The sequence below is a fragment of the Loxodonta africana genome, chromosome 10 (assembly GCF_030014295.1).
Source record: "Loxodonta africana isolate mLoxAfr1 chromosome 10, mLoxAfr1.hap2, whole genome shotgun sequence".
Lineage (NCBI taxonomy): Eukaryota > Metazoa > Chordata > Mammalia > Proboscidea > Elephantidae > Loxodonta > Loxodonta africana.
The window spans coordinates 14,909,684-14,925,876 of record NC_087351.1 but is presented as its reverse complement, the minus strand read 5'-3'; the positions used below and the strand labels follow the sequence as shown (position 1 = coordinate 14,925,876).

Genomic DNA, 16,193 nt, shown 5'->3' with positions numbered 1-16,193 from the left:
CACAAAACCAAATGTAGACAGCTTTGAGGTGGGCATCCTTAGGATTTAAGACATGCTTATATTAATATTTCTATTATCAAAGTAAAAATGTAAATTTTAAAAACCATCTCAAAGAACATGTGAACCCCCAAGCATATCTTCATGGTTTCTAATTTGAGAGACACTGACTTAGGCCTTTCCTAAGTAGACCAACACTTTTAGGTTATTAAAAAAAACAAATAACAACAACAAAAAAAGCATCTGAGGATGCAGAAATGGGTGCCATACACCTGCATTATTACCTTCCTAGAGAGCTGTCTAGCTTGTGACTTTTTGTCATAGACCTTTTATATTGATAGGGTCTGAATTATCTAACGAAAGACTTATCTTTCTGTGATGATTGCAGGAGCCTCTTAGAACTGGACGTACAGAAAAAGGAGACCCTTGCTCAAATAGACTTTGCAAAAAAACAAACAAATAGAACCGAAGAGCTTTTAGATCAGTTGAGGTAAGAAAAAGCAGGCATCATTAATTTGTGTTTTATCCTCTGTTTGAGTAGGTTGTCTGGACCTATTGGAGCAATTGATATGTTTTTACATATGTAACTCTTTTTAACCACTCGTCTGTCAGTTTGTCATACTATGATGGATTGCGTGTTGCTATGACACCGGAAGCTATGCCCCAGGGTCACCCATGGTGGACAGGTTCCAGCAGAGCTTCCAGACTAAGACAGACTAGGAAGAAGGATCTGATGATCTACTTCTAAAAAGACTGGCCAGTGAAAACTTTATGAATAGCAGGAGAACATTGTCTGGTATAGTGCTGAAAGATGAGCCCCTCAGGTTGGAAGGCACTCAAAATATGACTGGGGAAGAGCTACCTCCTCAAAGTAGGGTCAGCCTTAATGACATGGATGGAGTAAAGCTTTCAGGACCTTCATTTGCTAATGTGGCACGACTCAAATGAGAAGGAACAGCTGTAAATATCCTTTAATAATCAGAACATGGAATGTATGAAAATTACACATTGTCAAAAATGAAATGAAATGCTTAAAGATCAATATCCTAGGCACTAGTGAGCTGAAATGGACTGGTATTGGCCATTTTGAATCAGACAATCATATGATCTACTATGCTGGGAATGACAAAGTGAAGAGGAATGACATCGCATTCATTGTCAAAAAGAATATTTCAAGGTCTATTCTGAAGTACAACACTGTCAGTAATAGGATAATATCCATATGCCTACAAGGAAGACTAGTTAACACAGGCATTATTCAAATTTATACACCAACCACTAATGCCAAAGATGAAAAAATTGGAGATTTTTACCAATTACTGCAGTCTGACATTGATCAAACATACAATTAAGATGCACGGCTAATTACTGGTGATTGGAATGGGAAAGTTGTAAACGAAGATGAAAGATCAGTAGTTGGAAAATATACCCTTGATGATAGAAATGCCTGAGATCACATAATAAATAGAATTTTTCAAGCCCAATGATTTGTTCATTGCAAATACCTTTTTTCAACAACATGGCAACTATACAATGGACCTTGCCAGATGGAAGGCACAGGAATCAAACTGACTACGTCTGTGGAAAGAGACCGTGGAGAAGCTCAGTATCATCAGTCAGAACAAGCTGTATGCTGAGCAAATAATCCAAGAAGCTAGACAATATGAAGAAGAACATAGCATCAGGATTGGAGGAAGACTCATTAACAACTTACAACATGCAGATAAAACAACCTTGCTTGTTGAAAGCGAAGAGGACGTGATGCGCTTACTGGTGAAGTCCAAAGACTACAGCCTTCAGTATAGATTGAACCCCAGCATAAAGAAAACAAAAATCCTCAGCATCATGATAAACAGAGAAAATATCGAAGTTGTCAAGGATTTCATTTTACTTGGATCCACAATCAACACCCATGGAAGCAGCCGTCAGAAATCAAACAACATATTGCACTGGGCAAATGTGCTGCAAAAGACCTCCTTAAAGTGTTAAAAAGCAAAGATGTCACTTTGAAGACTAAGGTGCGCCTGACCCCAAAAAAAAAAAAAGCCATGGTATATTCAGTCACCTCATATGCATGTGAAAGCTGGACAATGAATAAGGAAGACCAAAGAAGAATTGACATCTTTTAATTTTGGTGTTAGTGAAGAATATTGAATACTCCATGGACTATCAGAAGAACAAACAAATCTGTCTCGGAAGAAGTATAGCCAGAATGATCCTTAATTTGGAGGATGGTGAGACTTTATCTTCTGTACTTTGGACATGTTACCAGGAGGGACCAGCCCCTGTAGAAGAAAATCATGCTTGGTTGAGTGTCAGTAAAAAGAGGAAGACCTTCAATGAGATGGATTGACACAGTGGCTGTAACAATGGCCTTAAACATAGCAACGACTGCACAGATGGCACAGAACTGGGCAGTATTTCATTCTGTCGTACATAGGGTTACTATGAGTCGGAATTGACTGAACAGCACCTAACAACAACAACACAGTACAGCCTCAAAAAGAGTCAGTCCATTCAACACTAAACTGAAAATAACAGAGTGGGAGAGCTATGAAATTATGGTTTTTAAAATATTTAACACTTTTCATTGCCTAGACTTGACTTCTCTCAGATTTACAACTTAAGATTGAATTGGTTCTTATTTCTTTCAATGCCATAAAATTGTACATTCAGAATATTTTAATGGAAATATCGATTATCTATTAATCCAGTTGTAAACATGACCAGGTACTGCTGGTACTGTTGAGTAGAATCAGAATTTATCACTCTTCTTTTATCTCAAGGAAATACCTTATTTCTGTCTCTCCAGCTTGTCTGAATGGGATATCATTGAGTGGAGCGATGACCAAGCTGTGTTCACCTTTCTTTATGACACAGTGGAGCTCACTATTAGTTTTGGAGAGGCAGTAGGTAAGTAAAAAAGGACAACTCCTCCGTAGAACAAGTCTATAGCTAAACTCACTAGAGATTCAAATCTTTATTTTAATACAATAATAATTACTCACATAATGAAAGCACTGCTGAAAATCTTAGAAGATGTGATAACTTTAATCAGTGAGAATTGTTTTGCTTTTTTTTTAAGCTAATGAAAGTTGTCCATTGTTGAATTACATTAGATAATAGAAATTTTGCCTGTTGGATAAATATGCTATTCACATCTGTTTCCCCGAGTGCCTTTTTTCTGTCTCAGTTTTTTGTGATGGAGGATTTACTCTAATTGCTGGTGATTTTTCATTGTTTTCTCATGTTTAAGAGTGAGACCCTAAAAAATTAATGAGAAGTTCTGTGTATAAGGTAGGCTTATCAAAATAATGGGTAGCCCTCACTGTATAGTGATTGGATAGAATCCCAACTGTTTTATTGGTGTCTCCTGTCAGTATCTGTAGGTATTTTTCTCTTGGACCAGTCAGTGGCAACGTGGCCAAACTTAGCCAGATTGGAACTTAAGATCTTTACAACCTCCCAGCCTCCAAACCTGATTCTCCTTAATTGTTCCTTTTCTCAATGAATAGCATCAACTTCTATCGAAGTCCAAAATTAAAACCTAGGAATTACCCTATACCTCTTCCCCCCTCACTATGCATATTTATATTGCCAAAAAGACTTACTGATTTTAGCTTCTTAATATTCATTCACTTTTCTCCATATTTTCTCCTGTCAGTAGTCATCACTAACCTGGTCTTTTTGGATCTTCTCCTTTTCCTCTCCAATTCCTTCTCTACCGTGTAGCTGGAGTGATCGTTAAAAATCTGACCATATACCTAGTACTCTGAGGCTAATGATCAAAATATTTATATAGCCTGTAAAGCCCTGCATTCGTTGAATTCTCCCTGTTTCCTGCCCCATCTTATACTACCTTCCCACCTGTTCTCTGCGCATTGGCCACAATGGACTTCATTCATTTCCTTAAGTGATCATGGTCTTTTGTGCTCAGATGTTGTCTTAGTCATCTAGTGCTGCTGTAACAGAAATACCACAAGTGTATGGCTTTGACAAAGAGAAATTTATTCTCTTACAGTCCAGTAGGCTACAAGTCTAAATTCAGGGCATCAGCTCCAGGGGAAGGCTTTCTCTGTTGGCTCTGGAGGAAGGTCCTTGTCATCAATCGTCCCTTGGTCTGGGAGCATCTCAGCACAGGCACCTCAGGTCCAAAGGACGTGCTCTGCTCCCAGCACTGCTTTCTTGGTCGTATGAGGTCCCATGTCTCTTTGCTTGCTTCTCTCTTCTGTAGCTCAAAAGAGTTAGGCTTAAGACACGACCTAATCTTGTAGTCCTCATCAATACAACTGCCACTAATCCATCTCATTACATCACACTGATAGGATTTACAACATATAGGAAAACATATAAAATGGTGGACAATCATACAATACTAGGAATCAGGACCTAGCCAAATTGACAGGTATTTTGGGGGGACACAATTAAATCCATTACAGATGTATTCCATCCTACCTCAGGACCTTCATGCTTAGATTTCTTATGCCTGGAAGCTTTTTCTCCCTCTTTATGAAATAAATTCCTACTAATAACCCTTTAGAGCTCAGCTAAATTATCACCTTCTTAGGAAAATCTTCCCAGGCTTTTCTGTTACCCACCTTCTCTACCACTTACCTTCTGTTAGATGTTCTTATTGCTTCCGGTAGTTTTTTAATACCACTTATCACAGTTTGAGGGGCCCTGGTTGTGCAGTGGTTCAGAGCTCAGCTGCTAACCAAAAAGTCAGCAGTTTGAATCCACCTTGGACACCCTATAGGGCAGCTCCACTCTGTCCCATAGGGCTGCTATGAGTTGCAATCGACTCAGTGGCAATGAGTACCGGTGTCACAGTTTGAAGTTTTTGTTTTATTTATTAATGTAGTTATCTGCGTGTCTCCCTAAGCTGTAAGCTTCTTGTCCGTTTCTCTCATTATGGTATCCAGGGTGTGTAACATGTATAAAAACATTCAACAAAGAAAAAAGAATTTGAGAGACAGGAGATAACTTTCTAGTCTGGAAGAGCAAGCAGCTCTCCTGGCTACGTAAAACCCATTACTGTAATACTAAAAGCATAATTCATCTTTATTGATACAAGGATAGCAGAGTGGGGGCTCATAGCCACCTGTGTTTCCCTTTTATATGTGTCAGGGAACTGAGCTGGGTAGAGCTGAGCTGAGCTGAGCTGTCAGGTGTCAGAATAGTCAATTAAGACAATGATCCAAAATGAAAGTAACAGCCAAGGCTTTGATCACTTACTGTGATAGCTATAAGCAAGAGAAACCCAGAGAAGGCACCACTGCCTCTTGTCCCATATTTCCCCAGGAATAGTGCCCAGTGAGGGTCAGGTGGATCAGTGCAGATGTAGGGACTGTCTCACTGCCGAGGGAGCCTCAAACAAAAGGTTTCTGCAGTTTTATAAACCCAAGGGCCAGGGGGAGATCAAGGGAAATGCTAGGAATGAAAAATACTGAGCATTGGGTCAGACTGGGCAAAAATGTTTTCAAGGGTCCTCCCCACTTCACCCGATAAGGAAGGTTCAGCAGAGGTGCCAAAGGAAGACCTGCCAAAGAAGCCTCCCTGTGGAAGTGCCTAGGCTAGGGATGCAGATATTCATAAGAACATTGCGGGTGGGGTGTGGCTGCATCCTTGACTGAAGCTCCCTTCAGAGTCTGTAGTGCACTGGCTATGCACCAAGTCTGCTTGGGGAAGGCAGCTTTCCTCCTGAGGCCTGCCAGGAGGAAATTTGTAATTGCCTATAGTGAGGCTGGAGAAATACATAGCCAGGAGCCAGACTCTTCACTATGGTTCCTGAAAATAAAACTATCTTTGCACAGAGGTTAGGGGTCAGACCTTAACAAATACAGCTGTGTACTATGCCTTAAATTTCCTTCAAAGGCCTGCCAATCACTGTAGTTCAGCAGTCTCAGGGGAGCCTTTACTGTATACAGAGAATAATATACTCAAAAGATTCAAGGAGAAACCTTCAACCACCTATAAAAAAACCCTGCTACCCAGAAGGAGTAGGACTCTAAAGTACTTAGTTTTATGTGGCTTAAAATCATATAGTAAAAAGAAATCCTTATCCTGGTTCTTCCTAGTTGGTCTTCCTTTCCTAAACAAGGATTACAAGAAGATCGCTGACCTGAATTTTCAATCTCTTTTGGATGGTAAGTTAGAAACATTTGAGCCTCTAAAAATTTGATGATAATTTACAGGTATAAATTACTCCTTGAGAACACTTTCACATGCTAAGTTAAATATAAACAATAATAATAATTTGTCTTTAGAAATGTGTATTAAATATAAGCTATTGGCTAATGTTGCAAATATGTAGAATTTAAAAAGGGTAGGTTTTAAAATGATTTTTTTATTATTACTAGGCCTTGAGCAATGATTATAATAGCTAGTTCCATAATTTAAAAATTACCAATATGAGTATTTACTTTGTATCAGACATGTGTTATTATTTACATCAACATTATGAGATAGGTATTATTCCCCATTTTAAACATTAGGAAAATATAGCTCAAAAAGTTGGTACGCTTAAGATCGGTCAGCCAGTAAGGGAGGCCAGGATTTAAACTACAGTTAAGCTCATACTGTCAAATGAAAATTTTACTCTGTATGTGATAAGGTCTTGAGTTTTTATGGGAATGTCTTGTGTACGATATATATGTTCGAAATAAAAATTTTAAAAAACACCACATATGTATTTGAAAATAAAAAGGAAGAGAATATTTATGTATCTAGTAGTTTGAGAATATTTCCAGCTTACATAATATAGTATTTCCAGCTTACATAGTATAGTATTTCCAGTTTATATACAACATATGAATAATAAACAATACTCTTCTTTTAATTTTTCCTTCCCCAGAGGATAAAGCTCCTCCTTCCTCCCTTTTAGTTCATAAGCTTATTTTCCAGTACATTGAGGAGCAGGAATCCTGGAAGAAGACATGTACAACACAACATCAGGTGCCCAAGGTAAAGTCTGATTGTGGTGCTTAAAGGAAAATTTATGCTCTCTAAGCAGAACTGAAATTTTATATATGCAACAGTGGATCCTGAAATGATAAATATATTCAATTGTTTAACTTTCTTTACACTATAAAAGAATCACTAAACGCTGAAATGTTTTCATCTTTTTTTTTACCCCCCTTCATTTTTCCCCAGATGCTTCAAGAAATTTCGCTGGTAGTGAGCCATTGCAGATTCCTTGGAGAAGAGATTGAATTCTTAAAGAGATGGGGACCAAATTATAACCTCATGAACATAGATGTAAATAATACTGAGTACGTAATTACTCGAAAACTTATTAAAATATATATTCTACTAACGTGTTTCATGTTTGATAATGACAAGAAATAATTACACCTCCGTTTCACATGTCAATGTAAAAGGGAAATGGATTTGTGTTTCAGTCTATTTTTGTTTTGTATTTTTAATTGTGGATCTTGTCTTTTGTAGATTGAAGCTTTTATTCTCCAGCTCTGCAGCATTTGCTAAGTTTGAAATAACTTTGTGCCTCTCAGCCCATTATCCATCTGTCCGGTTACCTTTCTCCATTCAGAATCACCTTGGGAACATTGGGTAAGTAAAGGGTTGGCATTATAGGGCTCCCAACTACTTTTTCACCTTTATTTATTTCATTTGGAAGATTCCTTAAAGTGGTCAGCAAATGGATGGATCATAGTAATAGCTAAGGGCTTATGTGTCACTTCTCTGACTTCATCTTGAAGAATTCGTTCTTTTAAAGTCAGTGACCTCTATTGCTATCCCCAGTGTAAGCTAGAGACCATTACAGGCATACCTGGTGATATTGCAGGTTTGGTTCGGTTCCAGACCACCGCAATAAAGCGAGTCACATGAATTCTTTGGTTTCCCAGTGTACATAAAAGTTATGTTTACACTGCAATGTTATTAAGTGTGCAGTAGCATTATGTCTAAAAAAAAAATGTACACACCTTAATTAAAAAATACTGTATTGCTAAAAACTGCCAACCATCATCTGAGCCTTCAGTGAGTTGTAATCTTTTTGCTGGTGGAGCCTCTTGCCTCGATGTTGATAGCTGCTGACTCAACAGGGTGGTGGTTGCTGAAGGTTGGGGTGGCTGTGGCAATTTCTAAATAAGACAATGAAGTTTGCCCCATCAGTTGACAAACAGCATCACAGGCTACAGAGAAATGTTTTGTGAAAGGACACAAAAGATTTCTCTGTAGCCTGTTATTGCTGTTTGTTATCATTTTACCCACAGTAGAACTTTCAAAATTGGAGTCAATCCTCTCAACCCCTGCTGCTTATTTATCAACTAAGTTTATGTAATATTCTAAATCCTTTGTTGTCATTTCAACAATACGTATAGCATCTTCACCAGGAGTAGATTATATCTCAAGAAACCACTTTCTTTACTCATCCACAAGGAGCAACTCCTCATCCGTTCAAGTTTTGTCACGAGATTGCAGCAATGTTCAGGCTCCACTTCTAATTCTAGTTCTCTTGCTGTTTCTACCACATCTGCAGTTACTTCCTCCACAGAACTCGTAAGCCCTTCAAAGTCATCCATAAGGGTTGGAATCAACTTCTTCCAAACGCCTGTCAGTGTTGATATTTTGATCTCCTCCCATGAATCACAAGAGTTTTAAATGGCATCTAGAATGGTGAATCCTTTCTAGAAGGTTTTCAATTTACTCTACCCAGATCCATCAGAGAAATCACTATCTATGGCAGCTATAGCCTTACAAAATGCTTTTTTTTTTTTAATTATTGTACTTTAGATGAAGGTTTACAGAATAAACTAGCTTCTCATTAAACAATTAGTACACATATTGTTTTGTGACATTGGTTACCAAACCAACAACATGTCAACACTTTCCCTTCTAGACCTTGGGTTCCCTATTACTAGATTTCCTGCCCCCTCCTGCCTTCCAGTCCTTGCCGCTGGGCTGGTGTGCCCCTTTAGTCTCATTTTGTTTTATGGGCCTATCTAATCTTTGGCTAAAGGGTGACTCTCAGGAGTGACTTCATTACTGAGCTAAAAGGGTGTCCAGGGGCCATACTTTAGGGGTTTTTCCAGTCTCTGTCAGGCCAGTAAGTCTGGTCCTTTTTTGTTGGTTAGAATTTTGTTCAACATTTTTCTCCAGCTCTGTCTGAGACCCTCTGTTGTGATCCCTGCCAGAGCAGTTGATGATAGCTGGGCACCGTCTAATTGTGCTGGACGCAGTCTGGTAGAGGCTGTGGTAGTTGTGGTCCATTAGTCCTTTGGACTAATCTTTCCCTTGTGTCTTTGGTTTTCTTCATTCTCCTTGGCTTCCAGTGGGGTGAGACCAGTGGAGTATCCCAGATGGTTGCTCACAAGCTTTTAAGACCCCAGATGCTACTCACCAAAGTAGAATATAGAACGTTTTCTTTATAAACTATGTTATATGAATTGAGCTAGATGTTCCCCAAGACCATGGTCCCCACAGACAAAATGTATTTCTTAAATAATAAGACTTGAAAGTTGAAATTACTCCTTGATCCATGGGCTGCAGAACAGATGTGTTAGCAGGCATGAAAGCGACATTCATCTCCTTGTACGTCTCCATCAGAGCTCTTGGGTGACTAGGTGCCAGGTACACCGTCAACGAGCAGTAATATTTTAAAAGGAATCTTTTTCTGAACTGTAGGTCTCAACAATGGGTTTAAAATACTCAGTAAACTATGCTATTGTAAACAGATGTGCTGTCATCCAGGCTTTGTTGTTCCATTTACAGAGCACAGGCAGAGTAGGTTTAGCATAATTCTTAAGGGCCCTAGGATTTTCGGAATTCTAAATGAGCACTGGCTTCAAGTTAAAGTCACCAGCTGCATTCGCCCCTAACAAGAGAGTCAGCCTGTCCTTTGAAGGTTTGAAGCCAGGCGTTGACTTCTCCTCTCCAGCTGTGAAAGTCCTAGACGGCATCTTCTCCCAGTGTAAGGCTGTTTCGGCTGCACGGAAAACCTGTTGCTCAGCGCAGCCCCTTCATCGATTATCTCAGCTACATCTTCTGGATCACTCGCTGCGGCTCCCACATCAGCACTTCCTGCTTCGCCTTGCACTTTCATGTTATAGAGATGGCTTCTTAAACCGCATGAACCAAGCTGTGCAACTTCTGCAGCTTCCTCACCTCTCTCAGCCTTCATAGAATTGAGTAGAGTTAGAGTCTTGCTCTAAATTAGGCTTTGGCGTAAGGGAATGTTGTGACTGGTTTGATCTATCCAGACCACTAAAACTTTCTCTGTATCAGCAATAAGGCTGTTTTGCTTTCTTGTCAGACGTGTGTTCACTGGAGTAGCACTTTTAATTTCCTTCAAGAACTTTTCCTTCGCATTCACAACTCAGCCAACTGTTTGGCGCAAGAGGCCTTGCTCCGCTTTCGACATGCCTTCCTCACTAAACTTGATTATTTCTAGCTTTTGATTTAAAGTGAGAGACATGCGACACTCCCTTTCACTTGAACACTTAGAGGCCATTGTAGGGTTATTAATTGGCCTAATTTCAATATTGTCGTGTCTCAGGGAATAGGGAGGCCTGAAGAGAGGAAGAGAGATGGAACGGCCAGTCAGTGGAGCAGTCAGAACACACACAACGTTTATCAGTTAAGTTCATTGTCTTATACGGGTGCGGTTCATGGCACCCCAAAACAATTACAATAGTAACATAAAGGATCACAGATCACCATAACAGATATAATAACAATGAAAAAGTTTGAAATATTGCGAGAATTACCAAAATGTGACACAGAGACACAAAGTGAGCACGTGCTGTTGGAAAAATGGTTCTGATAGACTTGCTCAACACAGGGTTGCCACAAACCTTCAACTTAACAAAAAACACAATATCTGCAAAGTGCAATAAAACGAGGTATGCCTGTAGTCTGTTCTTTCATTTTTTTTAAATACCCTTTTTTTTTTTTAAAACAGAAGTCAAGAAAGAAAAACTCCTACATAAGCTTAGCCCAGATCATATCTAAACAACTTTTATGGTCCTAAAAACAGAATAATCACTTAAAAAGCTGTGCATTTGTAATACATTTTTCAGTCTATGGAATCAGACCGAAAAATGTCTCATATTTACCAGGCTGTGATACATTTTGCATCTTTTTAGTCACACAGCTGACAGACTGGAAGATGGCAGAACTTAGAATGTTCCTACCTCAAATCCTTTAGCAAACACCAACAATTTAGATTTTTAGAGCCAGAGAAAGCAGCTAGGTTAAGATCTTCACAGTTACATACAGAACTGATTCCTAAACCTTTTTGGGATTCATTCCATTTCAAACTGGACAGTCTGTTTATTTCCAGAAATGCTCATTTGTTCGTACTTCCTAGAAAACTTAGAGAAGGACCTAAGAACACACATCGCATCAAATTATAGACAAGTTTGTTACCAGAAAAATTAATTAACTTTTTATTCTTACAGCCAAGATGAAATTGCTGCCATTTTATCTAATGTGCCACTAGAGGACAACTACCTGAAGAATGTAGTCAAACAAATTTACCGAGATCTGCTTCAGGACTGCCGTTTCCACCAATAGACTCATGGACTGCAGCTGTAACAACCAAGCAGGATGCATTTAATAATGACATGTCAGGGCCTCCATAGCCGTTTAACCTTTGGCCTTTTAGGTCTTAGAAAGAAGTCTGGTAAAATTCCTTCTAGAAATATTATAGTTAATTTGTATAGTTAGTTTCTAAGTCTCTACCGTCAGGAATGATGAGAGGCCTCAAATAGCCTGCTATCAACCTGCTTATCTTTCTCCCAAAGATTTTAGTAGTGGGATAGTAAGGGAAAATTTCTTCTAACTAAGTGGCACTCTCTGCTAAAGAACAATTAAAGAGCAGTGTTTACATATAAGAGGGGGTATTACCACTGACCAAAAATTAGCTATTTTCCCCATATAGAGAGCTATGATTTTTCGGTAGCCTGGCTTCTGCTTGGCATGTATTTCTGAATTGGAGACATACCTGTGTACAAACTACTCATTCTCTTTCTCCATTCCAGAAATGCTGTTAACAGAAAGCAGTAACACTCAGCTATTGGAATGGTTGCCATCTTTTCTGGAGGCCCTTGCCATCTTTTATTATATAGTGTATATTAGTGTTTTCTTATTCATTATGTATATTTTTTTCTAGGAAAAGTTAATTCATTTTGGTCCAGTGTATATATGTAAATATAGTAATGTTGTTTTTGGTGTTTCTGACATAGTAGTTACACTTCAAACGGTATCACATCCAAAACGCCGGTTTTGTCAAGTTCTGGTGGTAGTAATGAACTTAACATCAGTGTCAGTTTCTGAAACCACACCCTCATACACAAAAATAAACATATCCATCGATTACTGAATGGCCAGTATCATCTGTGAAGTCTACAAATATGAAAAACTTTCACCCAACCTGTAGTCAAATCCTAATCATGATAGTTTTTTGTTTCTTTTGTATTTAATGCTAAACTGAAATATATTTGTATTTTTTTTTAACTAATTCATCTTAAGAATTTGTTTTTACTTTAGGATCAGGTTAAATTCCTATGCGTTCCATGAATGTTATCCTCCCTCTTAATTGGTTGTACTTCTGAGATAGAGGTCAAAAGATCACATGGTCTTTTGAGCTTCATGTTTCCTTTTTCCATGAACTGCTTAAAAAACTTTTAAAGTCATCAGTATGGTCTGTTTACCATAAGTCTTAAATTAACTTTCTTATTGGAGTTGTTATGTTTCTTTTCTGTAAGCCTAAAAAGTAGATGTTTTGGCACTCTGGAATAACCAGCTCTAAGAATGATTTCACTTTGTAATGATGGCCTCTGCTTTCCTGGATTTGGAGTACACAATTGTAATATTTACCTGGTTATTTGCATTTGTAATTGTCAAAGTATTAGTTTCATAAAATTATTTGGAAGTTTTTCCTTCAATGACTGGAAAGCAGATAATTTTTTGCACTATTAAAATAAGTTTATTACATGAAATCTTTACTAAGCAGGATCTCTTTATGAAGTAAAGAGTATTTTACCATGTACCCAACAGATCTTTGAAGATATACCAAAGAAAGCTCCTTCTAGAAACACCTGTTTGAAAACTGAGTCTCTAGAAGGACAGTAAAAGAGAATTATTTTGAAGGTTCTCAAGAAACTGTCATTCCTACGAGCTAAGGCTAGCAGCATCAGGCTCACGTGGGAACGTGGAGAAATGGAAATTCTATGGCCTTAGCCCAAAACTGCTGAATCAGAAATCCTGGGAATGGGGACCAGCATTCTATATGTGGGTTTTTTTTTCTTTAAACAGCTTTATTGAGATATAGTTCACATGTCATGTGGTTCACTCATTTAAAGTGTACGCTTCAATGGTTTTTAGCATATTCATAGATATGTGCAACCGTCACCATGATCAATTTTAGAACATTTTCATCACCTCTAAAAGAAAACCTTGCTCTCAGGTTTTAGCCTCCCCAACCTGCCTTCCCCCCACACCCCTAAACCAACCATTAGTCTACTTTCCGTCTCTATAGATTTGCTTGTCCTGGACATTTCATATAAATGGAATCATATAATGTGTGGTCTGGCTTCTTTTATTTAACATAATATACTTTTAAGTTTCATCCATGTTGTAGCATGTATCAATCTTTCATTCCTTTTTATGGACAAATATTCCATTGTATGTACATACCACATTTTGTGGAACCGTCCAACTTCAAACCTCCTATTTAAGACTCATGGTAAAACCACATTTCCGAACTGATGGACATTTGGGTTGTTTCCACGTTTTGGCTGTTGTGAATGAGACTGCTATAAACATTCATGTACAAGTTTTTGTGTAGACATAGGTTTCCATTTCTCTTGGATATTTACCTAGGAATGGAATTGCTGGATCATGTGGTAGCCCTAAATTTAACCACTCGAGACACTGCCAGACTGTTTTCCAAAACAACTATACCATTTTACATCCCTACCTACAATGTATGAGGGTTCCAATTTCTCCATTTCCTCACTAACACTTGTTATTATCTTTTGATTCTAGCCATCTAGTGGGTGTGAAGTGGTATCGCATTGAGGGTTTGATTTGCATTCCCCTAGTTTTTTTTTTTAGTGACTAAGGGAGGAAACCCTGGTGGTGTAGGGGTTAAGTGCTACGGCTGCTAACAAAGAGGTCAGTTGTTCAAATCCCTCAGGTGCTCCTTGGAAACTCTGTGGGGCAGTTCTACTTTGCCCTATAGGATCACTATGAGTTGGAATCAACTTGACAGCAGTGGGTTTGTTTTTTGTTTTTGTTTTTTTAGTGACTAACACAGCATTTTTTCATATGCTTGTTAACCATTTGTATCTCTTTTGGGAAAATGCTCTCTCGAGCCCTTTTTTTTTTTTTTTGCTTTCTTGATGGTCTCCTTTGAAGCAAAAAATTTTAAATTTTAGTCAAGTCTAATCTGTCTATTTTTGTTGTTGTTGATCATTAAAATTTACTTCTGGGTTTTCTTTGGGAAATTCTATAGTTTTAGCTCTCACATTTGGGTCACAGCCTTGAAAACCCAATGGACTGTAGTTCTATTCAGCATACTTGGGGTCACCATGGGTTTTTGTTTTGGGGGTTTTTTTTTTGTTTTGTTAATTCCTGTTTATATCTTTATATATATATATCTGCCTGTCTTTCTTTAGGTTTATTTTGCTGTTCTTTTTCCAACTCCTTGTGATGGTAGACGTCTCACTCATTATTTTTGTTTTCTAATAAATACTTAAGGTTATGTATTTCTTTTTAAGTAATATTTTTGTCACTGCCCAGCTCATCTCCTAAAGGGAGAAATTTAAAATATATATATATGTTTGTCTTTTTTTTTTTTTTGTCAGTATCTTAGGCTGGGTTCTCCAGAGAAATAAAACCAGTGAAGCATCTATATACATAGAGAGAGAGAGAGATTTACTTCAAGGAAATAGCTCACATGGTTTTAGGGGCTGGAAAGTCCCAAGTCCCTGGGTCAGGCTGGAGGCTTCTTCTGGCTCACAGGCTGCAGAGGCTGATGAATCCCAAGACCGGTGAGTAAGCTGCTAGCTCAAGTCCCAAGAACAGGAGGTCAGATGAACAGGAGCCAGCTGCAGGATCCAGAGCGAGCAAAAGCCCACAAGTCTTGCCATAAAGTCCACCTATATTGGATGCAGGCCACACCCCCCAAGGAGACTCCCTTTCAACTGGTTGGCTACTGACAGCAGATCCCATCATGGAGTCGATCACATTATATCAGATCGCAGCACGGAGTTGATTACATCATTATTATGACTGCCAGACTATATCCTAACAGCTAAATCACTGAGAATCATGGCCCAGCCAAGCTGACATACAATTTTAACAATCACAGTCAGTAAAGGAAATGGAAAAAAAAAAAAAAAAACATTGCTCTGGAGTCAATTCCGACTCATAGCGATGCCGACTCACTCAGAGCAACCCTATAGGACAGAGTAGAACTGCCCCATATGGTTTTCAAGGAGAGGCTGGTGGATTTGAGCTGCTGACCTTTTGGTTAACAGCCAAACGCTCAGCTGAGAGTAATTACAGTCACATCTGAAGAAGGCCAAGGTGTTTTAGGTTGGAAAGATAATAAATCCCAATTGGTACAAATATGTATTTTCCATCTCTTTTAAAATATTTTATCAGAAATATTTAACCAGGGCAAAGAGTAATGAAGTAGAAAATTTTAATCACCAAGGTGTCATTTCCTCTGAGAGAACCACAAAATTCAGAGTCCAATCCTCAGATATCCAGGTACCCAAATTATTGCTGCAAGATATTTGGACTTGTACTAACCAAACTCACAAAAGACTTTTGTATAGCAGCTATTATCCAATGTAACATACACTATCCCTGAAGATCTCAATGGTTATTAGTAAAACATTAACATTTTATTTATCCATATATTTTATTATAAACACAGCAATGACTATCAGGACAGCATTACTGCAGTAATCATTATCGTGAGAGAGCAATATATGGTTGTCCATGGCTAAGTATACAAATATAACAATATATAAACAGATTGTGTCTAAAATCTGTTCCTAAGTCAAACTCAGAAAAACATATAATTTTTTAAACACTTTTTTGCAACTGTAAGTTCAAAAAGTTATGATTTTAAACATTACTTGTAGAAATTCTAATATCAGATTTAATAAGAAAACTCAAACACAAATTTTAAGAACAGTCACCTGTTAGTATCAACATTT

At 38.1% G+C, this 16,193-nt stretch overlaps 1 protein-coding gene across 1 annotated transcript in view; it reads left to right on the top strand.

The window, feature by feature from the left end:
• The window catches only part of KNL1 (kinetochore scaffold 1), a 60,485-nt gene extending 47,526 nt beyond the window's left edge, over nt 1-12,959 (top strand). Inside the window, exons 20-26 of the mRNA XM_010598347.3 lie at nt 386-487; nt 2,810-2,910; nt 6,075-6,143; nt 6,851-6,960; nt 7,150-7,268; nt 7,444-7,566; nt 11,418-12,959. Coding sequence (XP_010596649.2) covers nt 386-487; nt 2,810-2,910; nt 6,075-6,143; nt 6,851-6,960; nt 7,150-7,268; nt 7,444-7,566; nt 11,418-11,532 — 739 coding nt within the window. The 3' untranslated portion in view covers nt 11,533-12,959. The remainder of the gene's footprint in view (nt 1-385; nt 488-2,809; nt 2,911-6,074; nt 6,144-6,850; nt 6,961-7,149; nt 7,269-7,443; nt 7,567-11,417) is intronic.
• Nucleotides 12,960-16,193: the final 3,234 nt, after the last annotated feature.